This window comes from Podarcis raffonei, chromosome 6 (assembly GCF_027172205.1).
Source record: "Podarcis raffonei isolate rPodRaf1 chromosome 6, rPodRaf1.pri, whole genome shotgun sequence".
Lineage (NCBI taxonomy): Eukaryota > Metazoa > Chordata > Lepidosauria > Squamata > Lacertidae > Podarcis > Podarcis raffonei.
Genome location: NC_070607.1, coordinates 39,716,323 through 39,739,957, shown reverse-complemented (window position 1 = coordinate 39,739,957; position 23,635 = coordinate 39,716,323). Strand labels below are relative to the sequence as shown.

The 23,635-nt window shown below is 39.8% G+C and overlaps 1 protein-coding gene across 11 annotated transcripts in view; it reads left to right on the top strand.

The window, feature by feature from the left end:
- Window positions 1–23,635, top strand: part of NFIA (nuclear factor I A) — a 409,131-nt gene that overhangs the window by 301,567 nt on the left and 83,929 nt on the right. For all 11 annotated transcript variants that reach the window (XM_053392231.1, XM_053392235.1, XM_053392230.1 and 8 more), the window contains exons 4-5: window positions 4,625–4,699; window positions 20,421–20,538. In XM_053392231.1, the coding sequence (XP_053248206.1) occupies window positions 4,625–4,699; window positions 20,421–20,538 (193 nt within the window). The remainder of the gene's footprint in view (window positions 1–4,624; window positions 4,700–20,420; window positions 20,539–23,635) is intronic.

The window sequence follows — 23,635 nt, the reverse complement described above, 5'->3', positions numbered from 1 at the left end:
AGACAGTTGAAATCTTTTCTAGCCTGCCGCAAATTCAATTTAAATACAGTGAATTACAATTCTAGTGACTTCAGGAACATCTGACAGTTCTGTTTCTAGTGCAGATAGTGACTTATTTCACTTCACCTTTGAGGAAACTTAAATATGTTGGGATCTGTTCAATGCCTGCATTGGAGACTGCCTAGAACTTCTTTGTACCTATACCAGAAGTGTAAACTAGGGGTACTGTTCTACCATATGCCTCATTAAGTGTGTAGTCAATAAAGTCACACCAGATTGCATGAAAATTGTCATGTTTCTTTTAACCTCTTGCTACTTTTAATTTTTATGTCAGTTTTTCCAATAATGTTGTTTTGCAAATTGCATTATACCCATTGGTCAATAGTTAATAATAGTTCTTGCGGCAGTTAATAGCTATGTTATAAGTTCTTCGTTTCTAATTTGCAACATGCGAGTTAAGTATAGCCATTCCTGGGATCATGAGGACTGCCTGTCTTATAATCAAATATATTTCTGTAAATACGTTTTCCCAGAACTTTTCTGTTTTTGGACACTCCCACCACATGTGCTGATATGTCCTTATAGTGGGAGATCCTCTACAACACATAGGAGAACTGTCCAGTTTTATATAGGCTAGGCGTCTAGGGTTCTTTCTCTGGTTTAGGGCTCTTTCTTTCATTGTTGCCAAAATGGATTTGTATGGCACTTTTGTCCACTTTCTGTTCCATGCCTCTATTTCAACTTCTAAATCTTAATTCAGTTCCTACAACCTTCTCAAATTTTGCTGAGGACAAAACTCAATCTCTGTAATATATTTATACAAAGATGATAATATGTTTGCTATTATATTTTCTTTGACTATTATTTCTTCATATGTCATTAATTGTCTTGTGGCTTCATTTTTAATCTGGGAATATGTGAAAAACGACCTTAATTGGTAGCCTAATAGCCATGATATTTCAATATTTTCCAATTTAAATTGCATCTTATTAAAGGTAAGCAGTCGTTCATCTTTGTAAAAATAAATTCCAATAAAAACATTATTTTTATTTCCATATATCTGTAGTATAGACACTATATTTATTTTTGAAAACAGAGTGGAATAGTAATGAAATAATAGGTGAGAGGCCTGAAACCAGAACCTTCGCCTATTTTGTCCAAATTTTCAAAGTTGTAAGTGTGAACAGATTTGTAAGCCAGTGCAAAGAGAGGAATTTATTTTTTTTAAAGGTATTACTTTTAGAGGAACACCATCTATTTCTAAGTTTTCAAATGTTCCATTGAGTTTCTTTGTTGCCAGACATTAGGTCTGTCATGTTGCTGAGTTGACATGCATTGTAATAGCTGTTTAGATTTTGGAGTTCCCATCCTCCAACAGTTGGGTGAAGGTACAGCAAATATTTTTAAATGCATGGTCTGTCTGTCTGTCTGTCTGTCTGTCTGTCTGTCTGTCTGTCTGAAATATGAGTTTGTTAAGTTTTCTTCCCCACTGGAACATATGGGCAGGTGGGATCCAAACTGGTAACATCTGAAATAAAAATAATAATTTTGAAACAAGCATTAGTTTAGTTGCAGTATCTGGAGCTTTTTTTAGTTATTGGGATTTGTAATATTTTGGAAAATTGTGGGGAAGTATGAAATAACAATACTTCCCATTTTTGTCCAGAGACATTGAAAAAGGTCTCCGATTCTATACTCAGTAACCTTCCAGCATCAACTGGGTCTGTGTACATAAAGCAACATCATCAGCATAAAGTCCCAGAATGTATCCCCTTCCATTGATAGTTTACAATGTATAATCTGAAAGACACCAGACATGTACTTCATACATCATTATCCAAATTTAATCATTTCATTGCATTTCAAATCTTTTCCAGCTTCACTGTCACATCAGAACATATGGCTAATACTTAAGTTAGTAGGTGTACTGCTTGATAGATCAGAAATCTTTTCAGCAACTTTTTCAGGTGCCCCTGTAATAAGTATCATAGACACCTATTTTGTAAGTATTATTAGAAGTTACTTGCTTGACATTGTTTGTGAAACAGAGGATTATCTAGGTAGGGGATAAAACCAAGAGGAATCAAGTTGCAGTTAGAGTAGGGAAGGCTTTTCTTTCTAATCAGGCATTTGGTTAAGATAATAGGCTTTAAGTTCTAATTGATCACTACTATTTTAAGATTTTAAGATGTCTCTTTATAGTAAGATACTCTACATGGCAAGGATTTTCAATGCTGGCATTACTTTGCAGTACAAAAAAGCAGCATTTACAACTTGTGCAACAAATACTAAAAGTCTCATTTTGTAAGAGTTTATTCATCAAGTCAGTTTCTCTCTCTCTCTCTCTCTCTCTCTCTCTCTCTCTCTCTCTCTCGTGTGTGTGTGTGTGTGTGTGTGTGTGCTTGCATTTTAATGCTGTTTTCAGCTGCTGTGGTTTTTATGTATGAACCTGTTTTTAATGATTGGCTTCTTCTTATCTTGTTTTGTATGTTTTGTTAGCAGCTTTGAGTGTCTTCATTAAAAGGACAGCACACTATACCTTTTACTCTAAATAGCTAAACTGTAGAGCAGGGGTCAGCAACCTTTTTCAGCCGTGTGCTGGTCCACCATCCCTCAGACCATGTGGTGGGCTGGGCTATATTTTGAAAAAAAAGAATGAATGAATTCCTATGCCCCACAAATAACCCAGAGATGCATTTTAAATAAAAGGACACATTCTACTCATGTAAAAACACGCTGATTCCCGGACCGTCCATGGGCCGGATTGAGAAGGCAATTGGACCGCATCCGGCCCACGTTCCTACCCCTGCTGTAGAGAATGTGCAGAATGACCATAGTGAATGTGCATAATTGCTGGTTATTATGCACATCTTTCCATGGCTATTCTATACAATTTCCTATAATCCTTATTGATGAGAATATACGCAAGGCTTACATTCAGTAGTGCTTGTGGATGCAAACATTTCCTATGAGTTTGTGAGCATGCACATGGCTTACACTGGGAATTAATTTATGTATTTGTGAATGCGGTTCACAATTGTAAAGCCTGCATTGATTTTGTGTTCTGAGCTTGATACTCTACCATTCAGGTTAGCTGGGTACCTATCTAGGAGAAATGTTAGCTAATAACACCTGGCTTTTACTGTTTGCTCAAACGCTATAAACCTGGGTTATAGAAATGAAAATAATGCTGGCAGATTCAGGATTCTGCTGGTGCCAGTGGGCTGAAGAAATGTGCTTCCAGCCCTACATTATTTATTGGGAAATCAGCTTGAATGTGTTGCTTGAATGGAGAATGTACAAAGGCTGCTTCTAATAATGCTATATCAATACTGAAACACTTTAACAGTAATGGACCTGCAATTTTAATTTTTGATAAATCAAAATAAATCATTCGAGTTCAATTAAACCTTGCAGGCAAAATAAATATAAAATTGTGTGCATATGGGTTTTTTGTGGGGGGAGTTATATTATGCAAGAACTTAAATAAATAAAAAGTATTTTCGGTAATTTGGAAATGAAATCAATGAAACTGAAGCTGAAGGAATTTAGTATGTCTGGGCATAGCAAAGCTTTATATTACATTAAATAATATGTGTGTGTGTGTGTGTGTGTGTTAGACTTGGTAATCTTAATTAGAACAACCTTAAAATGTATGCCACTTATCCTATGGACAAGAACAACTTTAAAGTTCTGTTAATAATCCCTTTATCCTCAGATTTCTTTGACCCTGATTTCAAAAGCAATAGGTCAGGCTGCCCTATCAGCCACAGACCTCTAATTGAAGTCCTGATATGTACTGTATGAACTATAGTATCTGGTTCAGCAGAATTCCTTGTTACCCGGTTTGCAGTTTGAAGGCTTCTTGTTTTGTAATTGATTATACCCAGAAAATTAAATTAACATTTGGTGATAGACATGTTTTCATAGAAAAAGGGAAATACTGTTATGGGAAGTGTAATAACATTTTGATATAAAATATCCCTTACACAAATGAAACCGGCAAGCAAGCATACGCCTTGTCTCTTAAAGAAATTCAGAGGATTAGAGTTAAAGCTTTCTTATGCAAAGATTTGGTTTCTGTTTTGAAAAGCTCATTTTAAAGAGTTTTTTTTCTTTTTATGTGAAAAGCATTCATTTTCAAGATTTTTTAACAGCTGCTATTTTAAGATTTCCCTAATGTAACCTCAGAAAAGAAGAGTACATCTTTAAATCTTGTTTTGTTTGAATGAATGAGTAGATAATCCTGATCAGATGTTTCTTTAGAGAATAATGTTTAAAACGATTAAAGAACTTAGCTGTCCCATCTGATTCCTAGGTACAGTATTTTAATTTCAATTGTTAAGTCTTTAGGGTCATCTGAGGTAACTGTTTATTAAAATGAGCTTCTTTTGTTTCAGATTTCCAGCTGTGATGCTTTAATATATACAATTCTCCCTGTTAATCTGTCATGTTAACTTTCCTCAACTCTAACCATATATCTGCCTACCTAAACAGCAATTAGTGATAAGTGGAAAATTAAATATTCAATTTCATTCACATTAAACAGATAGTGAAGTATTTAAGAATACTGTCATTAAGTGCTTAAAATTAATCACATCTATAATTTTCTTGTGTTTTGTAGGACATTTGGGCTTCCAAGACAGTTTTGTCACATCAGGCGTTTTCAGTGTGACTGAGCTAGTAAGAGTCTCACAAAGTAAGTATAATTTGTAGTTACATTAGAATATCTTACTTTGACATATTTCTTTCTTTGATTCCTCCATCCCTCATGATTACTATGCAAAACGTTTTATGAAACTGATCATTCATTCTCCAGTTCACCATGCCTTACATCAAGTAAAGCGTGCTATATTTCTAATTAGGTCGGATGTATCATATTATAGTAATAGGGTCCTGATTTTACAAAAGGACGTTGTTCATTCTGAAACCTGCTGTCCTACAAATTGCTGTAGTAGAAAAGCAAAGCATGCATGCAGACTCTAGCCTGATACAATTTGTGATGTTACACTGATTAAGGACATATATGGCCACCAAACGGCACTCTAGAAGAAACTGCAACTGATTGGGTTGCTCTGTCCTGGTAGTCCCAATTGATGGGAGGGAGCTGCTGTTGTGTTTCAGCATTGCTGTTGTGTGCCACTATTGTTTGCTATTTATTTGTAACAAAATAATAATAATAATAATAATAATAATAATAATAATAATAATACGCAGGATCCCTAAGCTCAGGCATGGCCAAACTTGGCCCTCCAGCTGTTTTTGGACTACAGCTCCCATCATCCATAGCTAACAGGACCACTGGTCAGGGATGATGGGAATTGTAGTCCCAAAACAGCTGGAGGGCCAGGTTTGGCCATGCCTGCCTAAGCCGTTTACATAAAGCACAATAAAGGTGTTATATCACACACACACACACACACACACACACACACCACTTCTACACTGTGACTTGAAGCAGAGAGGAGCTGGGTGTCCAACCACGAGGAGCCCTGAGGGCTAGAAAGTTGGCATAACTTTGCATATAGGTTTCTGTGTAGAATGTGCTCGAGAATTGACAGGCTTAGTGGAAGAAGATATAAATGGCTGGCTCTTATCCATTTGCCCTCGGAATAGAGGGGAAACAAATGCTGATTGTTCAGTACACCTAGGAACAAGTCGGAAATCACCGATGTGTCAGGACCCACAGTTTGAGAACAGTTGCATCACATTGCAAATATTTTCAGAGCCCATTTCTACATTTTTGAAATTAGAACGTTAATGTTTAACCAAACTTTAAACAGTCGGTCTTTTAATGCACAATAGCATAGGCTTTGCATTTGCACCACCTGTGTACATGCATGTGCAATATTTGTTTGATGTAACACTGATGATGTATACAACCAGTGGTTTAGCAACCTTTAAATACAGATTCATGCACAAATATGGGGTCATGCCCAGTCTTTTTGAAAATAATGGTTCTTGTGCTGAAATATATGGTCATTCTATGTAGAATGTGAAGTATCTGATGCTGGAATTGTATGGAATTCTGTCTCTATGAAGCTATTGCTTTTGACCTTTAAAGAATGCTAATATTCTTGGTCTGAATGACATTCTGCAGTATGATCATTACCAGTTTGTCAATATTCACTAACAACAGTGAATTAGGAGTACCTGTCACCACCCTGTTCAATTGATCAAAGGTTCCTTGATTGTATTTTACTATGACATAATCCAGACAGTTCAAGGAGAAATGGACTCCATTGTCCCAGGGCTCAAGAAGTTAGTGCTTTGCTGATTTTCATCTCCAGTGAAAAACTAAATTTAAATCATAATCTAACTCCTCATAATCTAACTCCAGTTAATTATTACTGCCATTTTAGGAATGCTTTTGCCAGAATTTTCTCTAATTCTGCGGAAGGGCGGGGGGCTTAATTTTTTATTTGCTCCAACACATATTCAGAGAAATGTCCATATTCATTTCAGTGGAAGGTGCCAATCTATATGCATAGTTTATTACACATATGGATCACTATCTCATTAAACTAAATGGAGATCTCTGTGTACAGAAGAGATCTATATGTCACACTTAGATCCTCGTGTTGATGCAATAATTTTAAAGTACTGACAGAGGGATCCTCCCCACGCAAACACACACATCCACACTCATATCCACACATCAAATTAATAAGCTTATTTTTCACCTGCTCTAGTTATTAAACTTCTAGTCAATATTTTACTTTATAAATCAGTCTATTCAAACAGTAAACCAAACACAACAAGGATGATATAATTTATTGCAACTAGAAAACCTAGGAAAAAGTGAATCTTGTGGTACTGTTGCCTGGCATTAGACTGTCTAGGTATGCAGCCTTTGGTTAGACTCTTCCGTTAAAGCAACAGATAACAATCTGTTTCACTGTCACACAAACAGGTGAATTGTATGTAGCGTCTCTGGCAATAGGAAACTAAAATGAAATGTATGTTTTAGATTGGCATAAGGTGGCACCCTAGTGTTTGAAACTTGCAATAATTCAACTACTGTACAGCATGAATCATTATTGCTTAAAAAGCAATAAAGCAGTGAACCCTCATGTACAGCATGACTCCCCACAATCACCTTGGGAGGTCAAACCTCTTCTTTTATCACCTTTTGACCTGAAGATTTTGTAAGGCCAGACAGATTGCTGGTTTTGGGCTGTATCACTAAGGCTGAAAGTGCAGGATGGGAGGGAGCAAAAGGTATTGCAAGAAAGAGGTCCCAGTGAACAGGTGGTACATTGTGACTACTGCCATTGCAGTTTTGAACTTGGTAGATCCTTGGGGAGGGTGTTATTGGGTTGTTGTTGTTGTTGTTGTTTTTATTTTGATTATGTAGTTTTATATTCTGATTTTATCCTGTGAACTGTCCTGAGACCAGCAGGTATAGGGTGGTATCATCATCATCATTGATCCCAGTCTGCTATAAAGTGGTCAGGATGGAAGTTGGGATGGAAGTTGACACAGTTTATCTCTGGCTTAAGATAGTTGATTCTACAAAAAACCCAACAAATCTAGTTTGAGGCACCTAAGCCTGCTGACTAGAATGTAATGTTGATGGGAAATTAACATACACAGGGATTTAACATGGTCATTTCTGTGGAAGTGAGAAACAATGAGAGGGATTCAACATCACACTGTGTCGATCGTTTTGCCAGTGCAAGCATTTCAGCTTCTCATGTGGAATGATTCCCCCCCTCTCCTCCACTCATGCACTGTTCTGGGGGTTTTCTTGACCGCCCCCAAGCCAATTTCAGGGGTGTGGGACATACTGAAGAAGGAGAGATGGGAAAGCTCCATTGTACAGGCGAAAGTCATTGCTCAGGCTTCCATTGACGGAACTCATTAACTGAATCATGCCCTGAATTATTCACACTGCTGAAAGCTGGCAGGAAAGGCACAGTTTATTTTTTTTGGTTTACCAGGACCACACAAACATGTGGGCTTGCAAAAAGGAACTTGGAGCACTTTGTTGTTCCCTGATCTTTTTTATTTGCTTGCTGCACTGAGCAAGTTGGCATGTCATCCAAACTCAGGCTTGTGGTTAAGTTCTGTCCAGACTAACCACAAGCTCTAACCATGGTTTGGTTTTGACTACAGCTTATGGTTAGCGAGGAGAGAGCTTAATCATGGGCCTGGGTTTGGACAACATGCTAAGTGAAATCTTGGATTAGCTCAGTACAGCATGCAAAGATCAGGGAGAAGCAGAGTGACGAGTTCCCCTTTGGATACCTGCAACATCCACATGGTAAGGTTGGGTTACTGTGTCCTGCGAACCAGACCTGTGTGTATAGAGTGATTTAAGCAGACCTTAGGATCATGCAGCCTGTTGCAACAGATCCCTGGATCCAGAGCAGCCACAGTTTTCTCAGTAGCTGAAGCCTGAAAATGTAGAATGGCTACCAGCAATTAGTCAATAAATATGAGTGCCAGAGCACTTTTAGGTAGAAATGGCAAACAGGGTATAACCTTAGCCAGGGACCTTTGTGGTTTGGCTCAGAACCTCTTTCTGTGCTTGGAATAAATAAAATCATGATGGAGTGCCTGTGGTTATGAAATTCACCTTCTTTAACTAGTTAACCACTAGTGGAAAGGGTTCACTTGTTGTATTATATTGAATGATTTGGCGGAAATTATGCAACCTTCTCAACTGTCACTGACTTCATTTCAATTTAAGCGGTGTTCAGGATTGTTCATACAAACGCAGTCTCAGCTAGGAGCTGATTTTGTATGAGAAGTGCTGAATGAAAGATGATTGACCAGCCAGTATTTTGAAGGGTTGTATCTCTTATATTCTGCTGCAAGATAGCTACACTGTTTCTCCTTGCACAAGCCTTTGAGTTTTCCGCTGTGCTAATCAATATTGTAAGAGGAGTAGTTAAAAATCAGCAGCATGGAACTAAACGCTAAAGAAGCTAAGTTCATATTCAATAGCAAAGCACCACTGCCCACAGGCTACAACCCGAGTTTGGCTATGAAAAGGCAGATGCGAAAAAAGAAAAATTATAATACAAAATAGACGGCAGGCTTAGAATCAACCGTTGCAGTGACCTTGCCTTTTGTATGCCATTACACAATTCAATGGCCGCCCACTCAAACCTTGCTCTCAATCAATATCCTATTAAAGCTGCACAAAAAGTCTCCATAAACTTAGTGGTTACCTATGTTTATAAATGGAATTCAGCATAATTAGCTGGTCAATAACATACTGCACTAGTAATGTTAAAATGAGCACCACACATTTAATATCTGTGATATTCTACAAGGCTTTGTTACAAAAGCTAACATAACAGTCTACAGGAGATAAATGCCTGGCCACAGATTTCAGCCACATTTCCCACATCTTCTTCCTTTCATGCTTACTAATCAGTTTATGCCCCTTCATGGATCACTGCCTTGCCGTGGCGAAGGGGCTTGAAGAACTCAGAGAAGCTATGAACTACGCCGAGCAGGGCACACAAGATGAACAGGTCATAGTGGAGAGTTTTGACCAAACGTGATCCACCTGGAGGAGGAACCGGCAAGCCACTCCAGTATCCTTGCCAAGAAAACTCCATGGACAAAGACAACAGGCATATAAAAGTTATGACGCTGGAAGATGAGCCCCTCAGGTCGGAAGGCGTCCAACATGCTACTGGGGAAGAGCGGAGGGCAAGTACAAGTAGATCCAGAGCTGATGAAGCGGCTGGGCCAAAGCCGAAAGGACGCTCAGTTGCGGATATGCCTGGAAGCGAAAGGAAAGTCCAATGCTGTAAAGAAAAATATTGCATAGGAACCTGGAATGTAAGAACCATGAACCTAGGTAAGTTGGAGGTGGTCAAAAATGAGATGGCAAGAATAAATATTGACATCCTGGGCATCAGTGAACTAAAATGGACGGGAATGGGCGAATTCAGTTCGGATGACCATCACATCTACTACTGTGGGCAAGAAACCCGTAAAAGAAATGGAGTGGCCCTCATAGTCAACAAAAGAGTGGTGAAAGCTGTACTGGGATGCAATCTCAAAAATGATAGAATGATCTCGATACGAATCCAAGGCAGACCTTTTAACATCACAGTAATCCAAGTTTATGCACCAACCACTGGTGCTGAAGAAACTGAAATAGACCAATTCTATGAAGACTTACAAGACCTTATAGAAGTGACACCAAAGAAGGATGTTCTTCTCATTATAGGGGATTGGAATGCTAAAGTAGGGAATCAAGAGATAAAAGGAACAACTGGCAAGTTTGGCCTTGGAGATCAAAACGAAGCAGGGCAAAGGCTAATAGAGTTCTGTCAAGAGAACAAGCTGGTCATCACAAACACGCTTTTCCAACAACACAAGAGACGACTCTACACATGGACATCACCAGATGGGCAGTATCGAAATCAGATTGATTATATTCTCTGCAGCCAAAGATGGAGAAGCTCTATACAGTCAGCAAAAACAAGACCTGGAGCTGACTGTGGCTCAGATCATCAGCTTCTTATAGCAAAATTCAAGCTTAAACTGAAGAAAGTAGGAAAAACCACTGGGCCGGTAAGATACAATCTAAGTCAAATCCCTTATGAATACACAGTGGAAGTGAGGAACAGGTTTAAGGATTTAGATTTGCTGGACAGAGTGCCTGAAGAACTATGGATGGAGGCTCGTAACATTGTGCAGGAGGCAGCAACGAAAACCATCCCAATGAAAAGGAAATGCAAGAAAGCAAAGTGGCTGTCCAACGAGGCCTTACAAATAGCGGAGGAGAGAAGGCAAGCAAAATGCGAGGGAGATAGTGAAAGATACAGGAAATTGAATGCAGATTTCCAAAGAATAGCAAGGAGAGACAAGAAGGCCTTCTTAAACGAGCAGTGCAAACAAATAGAGGAAAACAACAGAATGGGAAGAACCAGAGATCTGTTCAAGAAAATTGGAGATATGAAAGGAACATTTCGTACAAAGATTACCATAATAAAGGACAAAAGTGGTAAGGAAGTAACAGAAGCAGAAGACATCAAGAAGAGGTGGCAAGAATACACAGAGGAATTATACCAGAAAGATATGGATGTCTCGTACACCCCAGGTAGTGTGGTTGCTGACCTTGAGCCAGACATCCTGGAAAGTGAAGTCAAATGGGCCTTAGAAAGCACTGCAAATAACAAGGCCAGTGGAAGTGATGGTATTCCAGCTGAACTATTTAAAATTTTAAAAGATGATGCTGTTAAGGTGCTACACTCAATATGCCAGCAAATTTGGAAAACTCAGCAGTGGCCAGAAGATTGGAGAAGATCAGTCTACATCCCAATCCCAAAGAAGGGCAGTGCTAAAGAATGCTCCAACTACCGCACAATTGCACTCATTTCACACGCTAGCAAGGTTATGCTTAAAATTCTACAAGGAAGGCTCAAACAGTATGTGGAACGAGAACTCCCAGAAGTGCAAGCTGGATTTAGAAGAGGCAGAGGAACCAGAGACCAAATTGCAAACATGCGCTGGATTATGGAGAAAGCTAGAGAGTTCCAGAAAGACATCTACTTCTGCTTCATTGACTATGCAAAAGCCTTTGACTGTGTCGACCACAGCAAACTATGGCAAGTTCTTAAAGAAATGGGAGTGCCTGATCACCTCATCTGTCTCCTGAGAAATCTCTATGTGGGACAAGAAGCTACAGTTAGAACTGGATATGGAACAACTGATTGGTTCAAAATTGGGAAAGGCGTACGACAAGGCTGTATTTTGTCTCCCTGCTTATTTAATTTATACGCAGAATACATCATGCGAAAGGCTGGGCTGGATGAATCCCAAGCTGGAATTAAGATTGCCGGAAGAAATATCAACAACCTCAGATATGCAGATGACACAACCTTGATGGCAGAAAGTGAGGAGGAATTAAAGAACCTTTTAATGAGGGTGAAAGAGGAGAGTGCAAAATATGGTCTGAAGCTCAACATCAAAAAAACGAAGATCATGGCCACTGGTCCCATCACCTCCTGGCAAATAGAAGGGGAAGAAATGGAGGCAGTGAGAGATTTTACTTTCTTGGGCTCCATGATCACTGCAGATGGTGACAGCAGCCACGAAATTAAAAGACGCCTGCTTCTTGGGAGAAGGGCAATGACAGGCCTAGACAGCATCTTGAGAAGTAGAGACGTCACCTTGCCAACAAAGGTCCGTATAGTTAAAGCCATGGTTTTCCCAGTAGTGATGTATGGAAGTGAGAGCTGGACCATAAAGAAGGCTGATCGCCGAAGAATTGATGCTTTTGAATTATGGTGCTGGAGAAGACTCTTGAGAGTCCCATGGACTGCAAGAAGATCAAATGCATCCATTCTTAATGAAATCAGCCCTGAGTGCTCACTGGAAGGACAGATCGTGAAGCTGAGGCTCCAGTACTTTGGCCACCTCATGAGAAGAGAAGACTCCCTGGAGAAGACACTGATGCTGGGAAAGATGGAGGGCACAAGGAGAAGGGGGCGACAGAGGATGAGATGGTTGGATAGTGTTTTCGAGGTTACCAGCATGAGTTTGACCAAACTGCGGGAGGTAGTGGAGGACAGAGGTGCCTGGCGTGCTCTGGTCCATGGGGTCACGAAGAGTCGGACACGACTAAACGACTAAACAACAACAACAACAATCAGTTTATGAAAAGGCTAGCTGGTTAAAAGGCACGCTTGTTCCTTAGGTTTACCTCCATTTAACCTATCACTTGGCTGCTGTAGTTATCAAAATATCTATATATCTATTTGTGAAGTCAAATCCTTCTTTGGATAATCTTCACAGTTTTCAAGAGATTAAGTAAGTGCCTAATTAGAGCACAGATCACGTCGATTTCCAGAAAAGGGTGCTTTTGCCAACTTGCCACAGTGAAACAGGTAAATACAACAACAGCAAAACTGATATAAACATGGCCTCCTTCCTTTAAAAGCTCCTGAGCTGCTAACTGTAAGAGATCTGACTTCTTCTGATTTAAATTAGCCCTCTGATGCCATTGTCTCAGGTGCTGAAGTGTTAAGGAAATGCTTATGAACATTCTAATTGGATAAAAAATAAAATGAAAGCATCATCCCAGTAGGGCTAAGGACATAGGGGTCTAGCTGTTGGTGCTGAGTAGGATGCAGCAGAGAAGGAATAGTCAGAATTAGTGACATTTTTGTAATTATTATACAAATTTATAAGCCACACTTCTATAAAAAATAACAAGGTGGAATACTGTGTATAAAAATAAAAGCTACATGGTTCCCCATGAAACATAATTTAAAGCATTAATAAATACTGGTTGGGTTAAAAAAAAATTCTCCAAAAGAAATGGCTCCAGGTAAATATCTTTGGGTCTCCTACTCAAATGCAGATCCTCAGAACAAACCTGTGAGGTGGGACAAGTGGCCAACATTTATTCAGACAGCTCCTTGGCTGAATGGGGACTTGAACTTGAGCTTGTCTTGTCCTTCCCTCTGATCATTGCATCACATAAGACAAACACTCAAACTGTTTTTTTGCTATTTCTTTATTTGCATATATCAATGATTTTTATTAATAAAATGGCAAAGATTTAACAGTACTGATAGTAGCATATTTTTTGGAACCTTTGGACTGGGGTGACTCAGGCAGATTCATCTGGCACTCCCAGTGATTGAAATGTATCCCATGTGTAGGGAAGGTTTGTGACCAGACCACCCAGTCAGCTGAAACTGGATCCCAAGGCAGCATTAGTTCAGTTAGACAAACTTTACACACATCAATCAAAGGAGAGTTTGAAGGAGAGACTAAGTCTTCAGTAAAGCTACCTTACTGTGTGCTCATTTTGTCCAGATATCCATTTCAAATGGGATCTTTGTACAGGTGACCTATTCATTGGGTTGGAATCGAGGCAAAACATTTAGACATATCTCCCTCGATTTCAGTATCCTTTCTTAGTCTTGACAATGGTTGTTTCTGGAGTCTTTGTGCTGGAGAACACATGGAATTTTAGTATGGTCCTATGGTATAACAGGGGGACGCGGGTGGCGCTGTGGGTTAAAGCCTCAGCGCCTAGGACTTGCCGATCGAAAGGTCGGCGGTTCGAATCCCCGCGGCGGGGTGCGCTCCCGTTGCTCGGTCCCAGCGCCTGCCAACCTAGCAGTTCGAAAGCACCCCCGGGTGCAAGTAGATAAATAGGGACCGCTTACTAGCGGGAAGGTAAACGGCGTTCCGTGTGCTGCGCTGGCTCGCCAGATGCAGCTTGTCACGCTGGCCATGTGACCCGGAAGTGTCTGCGGACAGCGCTGGCCCCCCGGCCTATAGAGTGAGATGGGCGCACAACCCTAGAGTCTGGCAAGACTGGCCCGTACGGGCAGGGGTACCTTTACCTTTACCTATGGTATAACATCTTCTGTGTAGCTTCCTTACCCTAAATGCCACTTAGTAAAGAAACTAGATTTTAAAAACAGAATTCTTCCTTTGTAAAAGGAGCATACTTAAAACAGGTTCTCCAGGGTTCACATCATAAAATGAAGGAGAGGATTTTTTGACCCAAGCTTTTGAGACAGATACTAATGCATGTCACAAAACATACAGCCATTGCTAGAATCTTCTGTGGCACTGCTTTCATTCTTTCAAATGTCCTTAAAACTACAAAGCCTACAAACCTGCTCTTTCAAAAACATATTCCAAAGAATGAAAATTGGGATTCCTAGTTTTGAAATATTGCCGCCAGTTTATATGCTGGCTACAATAAATAAATAAATGGTGGGATCAGTGAAGATTATCATTGCTGACTTAATGGTCCAGTTCTTCGTATGCCTATTTGTACCTTCCACCTCTAGCATGTGGAAACCTCTGCACTCTGGAAGAGGGATTAGCTCAGTTGAGCCAGAGATTTCAGTTGCACCTTGGGGGCAACCAGAATGAAGCATTTCTGCAAAAGAAACTGCTGAGTCCTTCTAGCTATAATGGGTCTATAGACATATTTGGCAGATGGACTTACGATGGCAGAAGGCCAGCGTCCTTGCCTCCTCTTCTACTATGATATTTTGTCTGTCCTTGTAAGCTTTAACACAAAAAGGTAAAGCAGACAACTGTGTATTTCAGCCTCAGAGTTAAAACACACATCTTTGCAGTCCCAGCCTCCTTTCTTCCCAGGGAATGGAAAAAAGTTAACCAAGTTCTAAACACAACCTGGATACAGGCTTCCCTTGTCCCTTACATGATTAGTTGAAAAATGGTGCTTACAAAGACAAGTAACTTGAAAATGGGTACACAAAGCCCTTTATTGCCAGTTAAACACACAAATACAGAGGAGAGAAGCTATTTCATCCCATCAATTAACAATTCTCCTAGTGCTACTAATGTTTATGACGTTGGGTTGCTCCTACCATGATCCTGCTTCACTTATTAAAAATTCTGTAGAACCTTTTAAATGTGCACATTCTGGACCATTTTATTGCATAATAGGAAAAGCGTTCATTCTTAGTTCTCTGTATGGCTAGCACCCATATTTTAACTATAAAGAGAACCTTCTGATTAATGTATTTTGCTTTCAGAAGTCGTACCTTCTCCACATATGCTACAGTATGAAGCAGGTTATGTGTCTTTTACCACAAAAATTAAGTGAGGTGCTTAGGAACCTACAAATAAAGAATTTTCTATCCCGATTTTCCAAGGTTTCTTAAGAGAAGCTGTGACTCTTTGAGCCCATGGTTGGAGCCTGATGGGGTCAAGACTAGAGTCTTGCAGAGGAGGAAAGGACAGAACCCATAGAAAAGGTTCTGTTCATCTGGGGCAGTAATAGAAAACCTGTGTCCACTCCAAGTGTTGTTGGGCTACAACTCCCATAAACCCTAACCATTGCATATGCTGTATGGGTGTTGTTGCTGTTGCTGTTGTTGTTGTTGTCTTTTACCACTTTGGTGTTTGCACCCTGGACTCCTTTGCAAGGAAGGTTGGGATAGAATTAATACTATTATTGTTATTTCTGAAAACAACCCCAAAACTGAAAAACCAGACAAGCCAATTGAAAAAACGGTCAATCCCACCTATCTCTTCAAAAAGAGTCTAGTACTATGTAATAAAAGTTGCACTTAAGTGCTTAAATTCCAATTAAGTTACGGTGTAGCGTTAGGTATGTTGGACTAGGACCTGAGAGATCAAATTTCCAATTCCCACTCCCACATGAAACTCGCTGGATGACCTTGGGTTAGTCACTCACCCTCAGCCTAGACTAGCTCACAGGATTGTTGTGAGGAAAAAATGGGGTGGAGAACTTGAGCTCTTTAGAGGAAAGGTGGGATACAAATATAATTGTCATAAATGTTGTAAAGTAACAATACAAATACTACCTATAGCATGAGTTGCTATTCCCTATCATGTCCTTACTCTTTCTCACATTGTATTTGGCCTAAGTTCATGCAGACGTATTTCTCCACCTGCCTCCCTTGATATCTGTATATCTCCAAAAGTATTTTCTTTATGAGGAACAATTAGATTTAAGAGAGCTAAGCCTAGTAAAATGAGAACACAGAGAAACAGATGCTGATTGGAGTAAATTAATAAAGTAATACCATAGGAATATAGTAGGACTTACTTCTGAGTACACATGCATAGACTTGGGCTGTTTATCATCCCCCCCTCCACACACTTTCTGTCTTCAATAATCCTGTTTAATAAATATTATAGTGGCTTGGGAGCAGGATTTCTATGTACCTGCTTCGAAAAGACATTATTAACCTTTCAGTTTGGACTTCCATAGGTCTTGTGTGAATGAAAATTTATCAAGCAAAGGCTTTTAAAAGCACAAATAAGTTTGGCCAAGACTGCTAAAACTGTAGAGTGGATGCTGCAGAGTGTACCTTTATGATTGATTTCCATTCAAGTCAGACTGACTGCAGTGTGGTCATTTTTCTAACCCATAACTGCTCACACTGCAGCAGTTTGCTATCCGCAGGGTGTCTGAATTATAGCAGTCCATGTCCGTGTTACCTTTTACACAAATTACTTACACTGGTTTCTTTTTCCATGCAAATTCATCAGTTTTACAGCCTCTTGTCTCTGCTGTCAGGAAACTCTAGCAGACAGCACAAATTGATAAAATGAGTTAATTTTACAATGGTTGGGGTTTTTTTAAAGTTTCATTCACCCGTTGCACAGGAAGCATATTGTAGTTAAAGGAAGACAGCAAATGAGTTTAGAGTGTTCTTGTAAATTATTTCCCAAGTTAATTTCTTCCAAAGATCATTAAAGGCTGGCTCCCATTTTAATATCATTGCACTCCTTCCATCCTGTGCTTTTAAAAATGCATTGCTATCAATGCATCTCAGTTCAGTGGCTGTCCTTAAACCACTGCTGAGAGTACGCCGTAGTTTACATGAGAACCATATAAGTAAGCTGTATGAGGATTTTGTTCTTTGTATTGCCCATTATTCTTGTACTTCAGCTGCAGTCTGTAAAACACTAAGTACATAGTTGCTCCTCAGCTGAAGATTGCAGTTTAGCATATTGCATACTCTACATGTGGAAAGCTCTCAGTTGATAAATGCTGGAAAGCACCTCTGCCCAAGACCCCAGAAAGCCTCTGCCAGTAAACACTGTCAACTGGGCTGGATGGACTTGCTATAAGGCAATGTTATGTTTATAGCACCACTTTAATCCTAGCACTGCAAACAGACATTTGTGCATATGCAGCTAAAGTGGCATTGCACAGAGGCGGTGGTTGGCAACCTGATGTCCTCCAACTATACTGTTCTGTAACTCCCATCAGCCTAGCCCATGTGGCCATTCAACAGGGATGATGGGAATTGAGGTTCAGAACATCGACAGGACACCAGGTTTCCTGCCCCGGTCACAGTTGTACAGAAGGCAACCCGTCAGGGCCGTCTTTACCCAGGGGTGCAAGGGGTGTGGGGCACCCTGGCACCAAATTCTGGGGGGTACCAAATGTACCCTGGGGGGCACCAAATGTATACCTACTATACTGTGTGTGGTACGGAAGCTGTACTACCCAGGACAGGATGGGGTTGTGCAGAGTTGTTAAGGCAGCAGAGAGCATTGTTGGCTGCCCACTCTCCACCTTAGAGCAGATTTATGCCACAAGGTGCCATAGGAAGGCACTGGACATAGTAAAAGATCCATCGCATCCTGGTCACTGTCTCTTCGAGCTCCTGCCGTCGGGACGGAGATACAGGACGATGAAGACAAGAACGAGCCGTCTTAAGAACAGCTTCTTCTCCAGAGCGATCTCAGCCCTGAATGGGAAGCCTGGACTTTGAAAGTCATCTAATCTTCCTTGCTGTACTATGCTGTATTGTTTTAATTAGTGTTTTTATGGAGCAGTCGAGTAATTTCGCTGTCCCTGAGAGGGGGCAATGACAATAAAGATATTATTATTATTATTATTATTATTATTATTATTATTATTATTACTATATACCGGTGCCTCTTAATCGGCGGCAGTGAAAAGCAATGGAGAGAAAATCCACGCCCCACGCCCCTGTTACTCCGTAGTGTCAAATATTCCCAATGAGTCAGGAAACAAAAGCAGTTATTTCCGCTGTGTCGTTGTTACAGACAAGCAATTTTCCTCCCCCCCAAAAAGGTCAACAACTTTGGCTTCCCCATTCCCAGAAAAAGTTCAACAACTTTGAGTTTGCCCCCCCCCCAAAAAAAAATTGGGGGTGGCTAAACTAAATTTGGGGGCGCTAGGCGGATCTTTGCACGCCAGTGGTGCGTATGCTAAAGACTATCCTCCAACCAGTTCTTCTCAGTTAGCTACAGAGATGGCCCTTGTTGGCCATGGACACGCTAAAGGAACATGTAAATCAACCTTGATTGCTTACCACTTGCTGAATGTATTAGATGTATGAGAAATGTAGTACATTGATATTTCACATATGCAAATCATTTATGCAGGCAATGAGTTGCTTCATACACAGTGTCAAACCATGGTTTTGGCTATTCTTAGGCTTGCATGCTTCCTCCACCTGGCTTCCTTGTGTACTCTGATTCAAACCCTGATTTCCTTGTTTGGCAGACCTTAGGTCATTGTTAGATCCAAATTAGCAAACTATAGTTTCCACTTGTCCTTGAAACCAGAATTGGGAATCTGGCTTAGATCTAATGCCCTAACTATGGTTTGGCTATTACATCCAACATGACTTGCCTCCGTTCAGTTCATTTTGCACGCTGGCTAAACAAGTATATGGCACCCACTGACACCCATTGCTGACTTGATGGGCTTGAGCCAATTGTTGCATCTTACCCTAACCTACCTCACTGGTAGCGAAGATAAAAACGGGGAGATTGCACACATTGCTTTTAACTCCTGGAGGAAATGGAGATTTAAATAAAATAACACTTTGAAAACTGAGATGTGGTCTGCTGACATGTAATACATTCTTGGGAATGGCTCTGATTTTATGCCACAGGATGTCATGAAGCAGTTAACAGACTCCTGGAGCCCCTAGAAAGGGAGGAGAGGAGCTGTCTCGTTTTCCCCCAGATCAATCCATAACTGGCACAGAAAATATACATAAAGTTACTGTTGAGGGTGAACTGTGGCAACACCAGCTGGCTCATCCTGGCCTTGTCTGTTTATTGCCTGGCTGGGGATTGCCTGGTGATTCCTCCTAGCACATGGAGGCAGTTGCTGAATTGCAGAGGATGAAGCTGCTGCCTCTCTGCCTGTTACCCCGAACCCATGTCAAGATTGAAGTGTGTCTTCCCCTTCATTCTAGTCTGAGTTCAGGATTACAGGGTTCTACAGTTTCACTATTGCACTAGCTGTTCATATAATGGCAGCAAAAAATAATAATTGTTGTTTAAGTGTTGGGGGGATGCTGTTTCTTTACAACAGGTGAGAGAAGGCTTTGGATCCCCCACAACAACCAAGTAACAGCTGCATATTTATTGCGTAATAAAAAAATCTCTAGAAAGGCCTTTAGTAACTTCTTATGTGGATGATACCAGATCCATATTATTGATGGCAAGAGATTCATGACCTTCTGTTTTTAACACTGCAGAGAAAGGACTTCGTAATATCTTTGTGAAAAACTAGTTCATTACACACATTTGTAAAAGTCAAGAGAAAAATGTAACAAAGGAAGACCTTATCATGTGCACAGGACAGCAAACATTGAGAAATGCTTGGGAGAACATTGCTAAGGTGCTCAGTAATGCCAGACATGAGGAAACAGATACAAGAAGAAGAAGCATTCCTACAATTTCTGAAGCCATTGAAATACATGATGGTACAAAATCAGACTTTGCCATCAGTAAAAGACCTTCAAAGAAGACCTTAATCATAAAGTTGCATAATGAACTTTTAATCTTGCTGATTACAGTGCCAATTAACTCATACCTTACTACCTACATGCTGGTAGGTCATTAAGGTGAAAGTGAATGTTTGAAATGTAATTATTCCTTTTCCACATCACTTACTTACTTCCTCTCCTTTGTTTTCCCAGCACCGATAGCTGCCGGAACAGGGCCTAATTTCTCACTCTCAGATTTGGAAAGTTCCTCATACTATAGCATGAGCCCAGGAGCAATGAGGAGATCCCTACCAAGCACTTCCTCTACCAGGTAATTTGATCTGTGCATGATATTGGGTTATGGTTCAATCCCCCTGACTACATGGACATTTCAAAATGAGTAATGGTGTCATTTAGTGCTTATGTTGCCTGACATATTCTGCCTGAGATACTGATCCTTTGTAAAAATAAAGTGGCACCCATATACACTCTGGCGCGCTTTGCAGAGTTATACAATAGATTTTTCTTCTGCTGAATGTTGATGTAAATAAGGAGCCATTTCTTATCATGCCTGTCAAATGACTGATCCACTTTAGCTGAAAGAAAAAAATCAATCTGGATCATTAATATCATTCAAAATGGCAACAGGCTTTGGGCATACTTGTAAATCCAATCTCATGGATGCTTAAGAAAAGGACCACAGTATGAAATAAAAAATATCCTTGCTGCAAATTAGCATCTAAGCCTCAAAATCAACACTTTAGGAACCCAGACTAAAAAAATCAACTGCTTGGTTAAGTCACTAAATTCCTAAAGCTTTATCTGTAAGTTGATTTCTAAAGGGCAATTCCTCAAACTTGCATTGGTCTATCTGTTAATGCCCTTACTGATTTATCTGGATCCTGCTGTTCAATCTCCTTTCTTGCAACGTAATGCAACCTATTGTATAAGAAGTAATATATCTTTACAGTTTATTTATTTATTATTTATACCATGCCTTTATCCCTGACAGGGACTTAAGGTGGCTTACAGATTTTTTAAAAAGCTAACAATGTAGAAAAAAATAATTAAACATTGATAGAATTATAACTATATCTGTCTGTCTGTCTATCTATCTATCTATCATCTATCCATCCATCCATCTATCTACACACACACATACTAAACATCAATTAAAACCATACAAGTAGTTACAATAAAAACAGTTCAGCACCAGCCCTTTCATTAAAAGCAGAATCACAGACTTGTAGAGTTGGAAGATACCACTAGGGTCATCTATTCCGACGCCCTGCAATATAGGAATCTTTCACCCAATATGGCTCTTGAACCCACAGTCCTGAAATTAGGAGTCTCATGCTCTACTAACTGAGCTATCCCTCAGGTCCACTCAGTTTCCCCAAACCCTGTTAGAACAAATATCCTTTTAAAATTATGGTGCCCAGAACTGGGGACAGTATTCCAGGCGTGGTCTGATCAAGGCAACATAAAGCGGGACATTATACTTTTGTTGATGCAGTCTAGAATAGCATTTGCTTTTTGTTGTCGTTGCATCACACTGTTGACTCATGTTAAGCTTGTGGTCTATCATGACATCTATATACCTTTTTCACATGTACTACTGGTAAACCAGATGTCCCCCATCTTGTATTGGTGCAACTAGTTCTTCCTGCGTAAGTGTAGAACCTCAAATTTGTCCCTGTTGAAATTCATTTTGTTAGTCTTGGCCCAGTTCTCCAATCTGTTAAAGTATTATTGAATCCCAAATCTTCAGCAACATTGGCTTCCTATCCCAATCTGGTGTCATCTGCATGTTGGATCCTAATAATCAGAGTATCTTTTTCTAAGCACTCACAGACTGATCATTAATTATATTTTCTAATACCAGTTTACTTCAGAAGGGTCCGCTTGCTGCAATAACCAAACATTATGCTGTGATATTACTTATAACAGCTATCCAGGGCTCAGATAGTGGAGTGACATTCCACATGATAATGTTACATGGTTTGTCAATGAAAGTCATGACTACTCTGTTGGGCTCATTTTTGTACATAAAAAAGAATGATAAAAGTCCAACAGATCCCTTGAATAGGTTTGTAACCAAATGGCTATGCATTTGCATGGCCTTCTCAGTTCCATTAGACGTGTTCTCACCCAACCAGCCACTTGAGCAGTTGTTCACAAACTGAGTATTCCTGGATTAGACCCAATTTAATTTAGATGTGCTAATAGCAGTGTGATTGCTGCTTGAAACACAACAGTGCAGAGGCAGTTCCATGGGGTTAGCTGTTTGTTGGAGGCAACTTCCCATACAACTTTGGTAATTTCAACAATGCCAGTACAAATTCTGCACCTTGCATGATCTGGGCCTTAGTCAAGTGATTGCCAGCTCTCCATTAGACCTTGGCCAGCTCTTTCCTTCAGAACCTTAGCAAACGTGTCTCTCTCTTTACCATGGTTCTTGCCACTTTTGATCATTTCCTTCGAAGATATTACTTCACTGTTGGGTAATGTGTGCAAGCCGATAAAGGATATTAAATACACATGTGCTTATATAGTTATTCACATAGGTTATTCTGGCGTACTGCATCTTACCACTATGTGTTACACTCAGCAGAGATAAGCATGTGGATTGTTTACACATGACAGAGCACCCAATTGCTCCTACACGGAATTGATATGTAAAATAATGTAGTGTGAAGTAGCCTTGGTTCTGCTCAGCTGCAGTCAGATTTTTAAAAATATATTGACACCTATAGCTAATATGAAGAGTTTGTGCTTACTTTCTACAAGTACACCTCTGTATGGTTAATAACTTGTGATGACTAAGAGAATATACTATTTACTTAGTCAAAATTCTGAAAGTTGGCAAATAAACTGATTATTATATAGAAGTAATCAGCATATTTATTTGCAAATTTGGCATTTTTGTGAATGCACTGGGCAATTATCATTCATTTATCAGGCTATACTTGTTTCCATTACAGGACTGGTGGAATAGACAGGTTATTAATGGTACTTAAAAGTAAAACTCAGTTGTCACTCTTGTATGCTTCTACAAATACCTTACACAGATAAGAAGCTAATTATAAACAACACCAGTAGTTAATAACTGCACAATATATTTGGGTTTTTCTCTCACATAGGTTACTTCTCCTTAAATGTCTTAACACTTACAGTACAGCTTTGCTATTTACAGCTAAACATTTTTATATGAAAGTATGTTCCGATTGATTATGCTAATATTTACTTGTAAGTACATAAGCTTAAGACTGTAGTGCTGGGGAGATTATCAAGGCAATGACCATACTGTAGGCAAAAATGTATTGTGTCGACATTTAAAATGCCTTGATCAGGCTCTGACATACTTTTTTTTTTTTTGCATTCCTGGACTATGGGCAGAATATTAAGAATCTTGATTTTAATGTTTT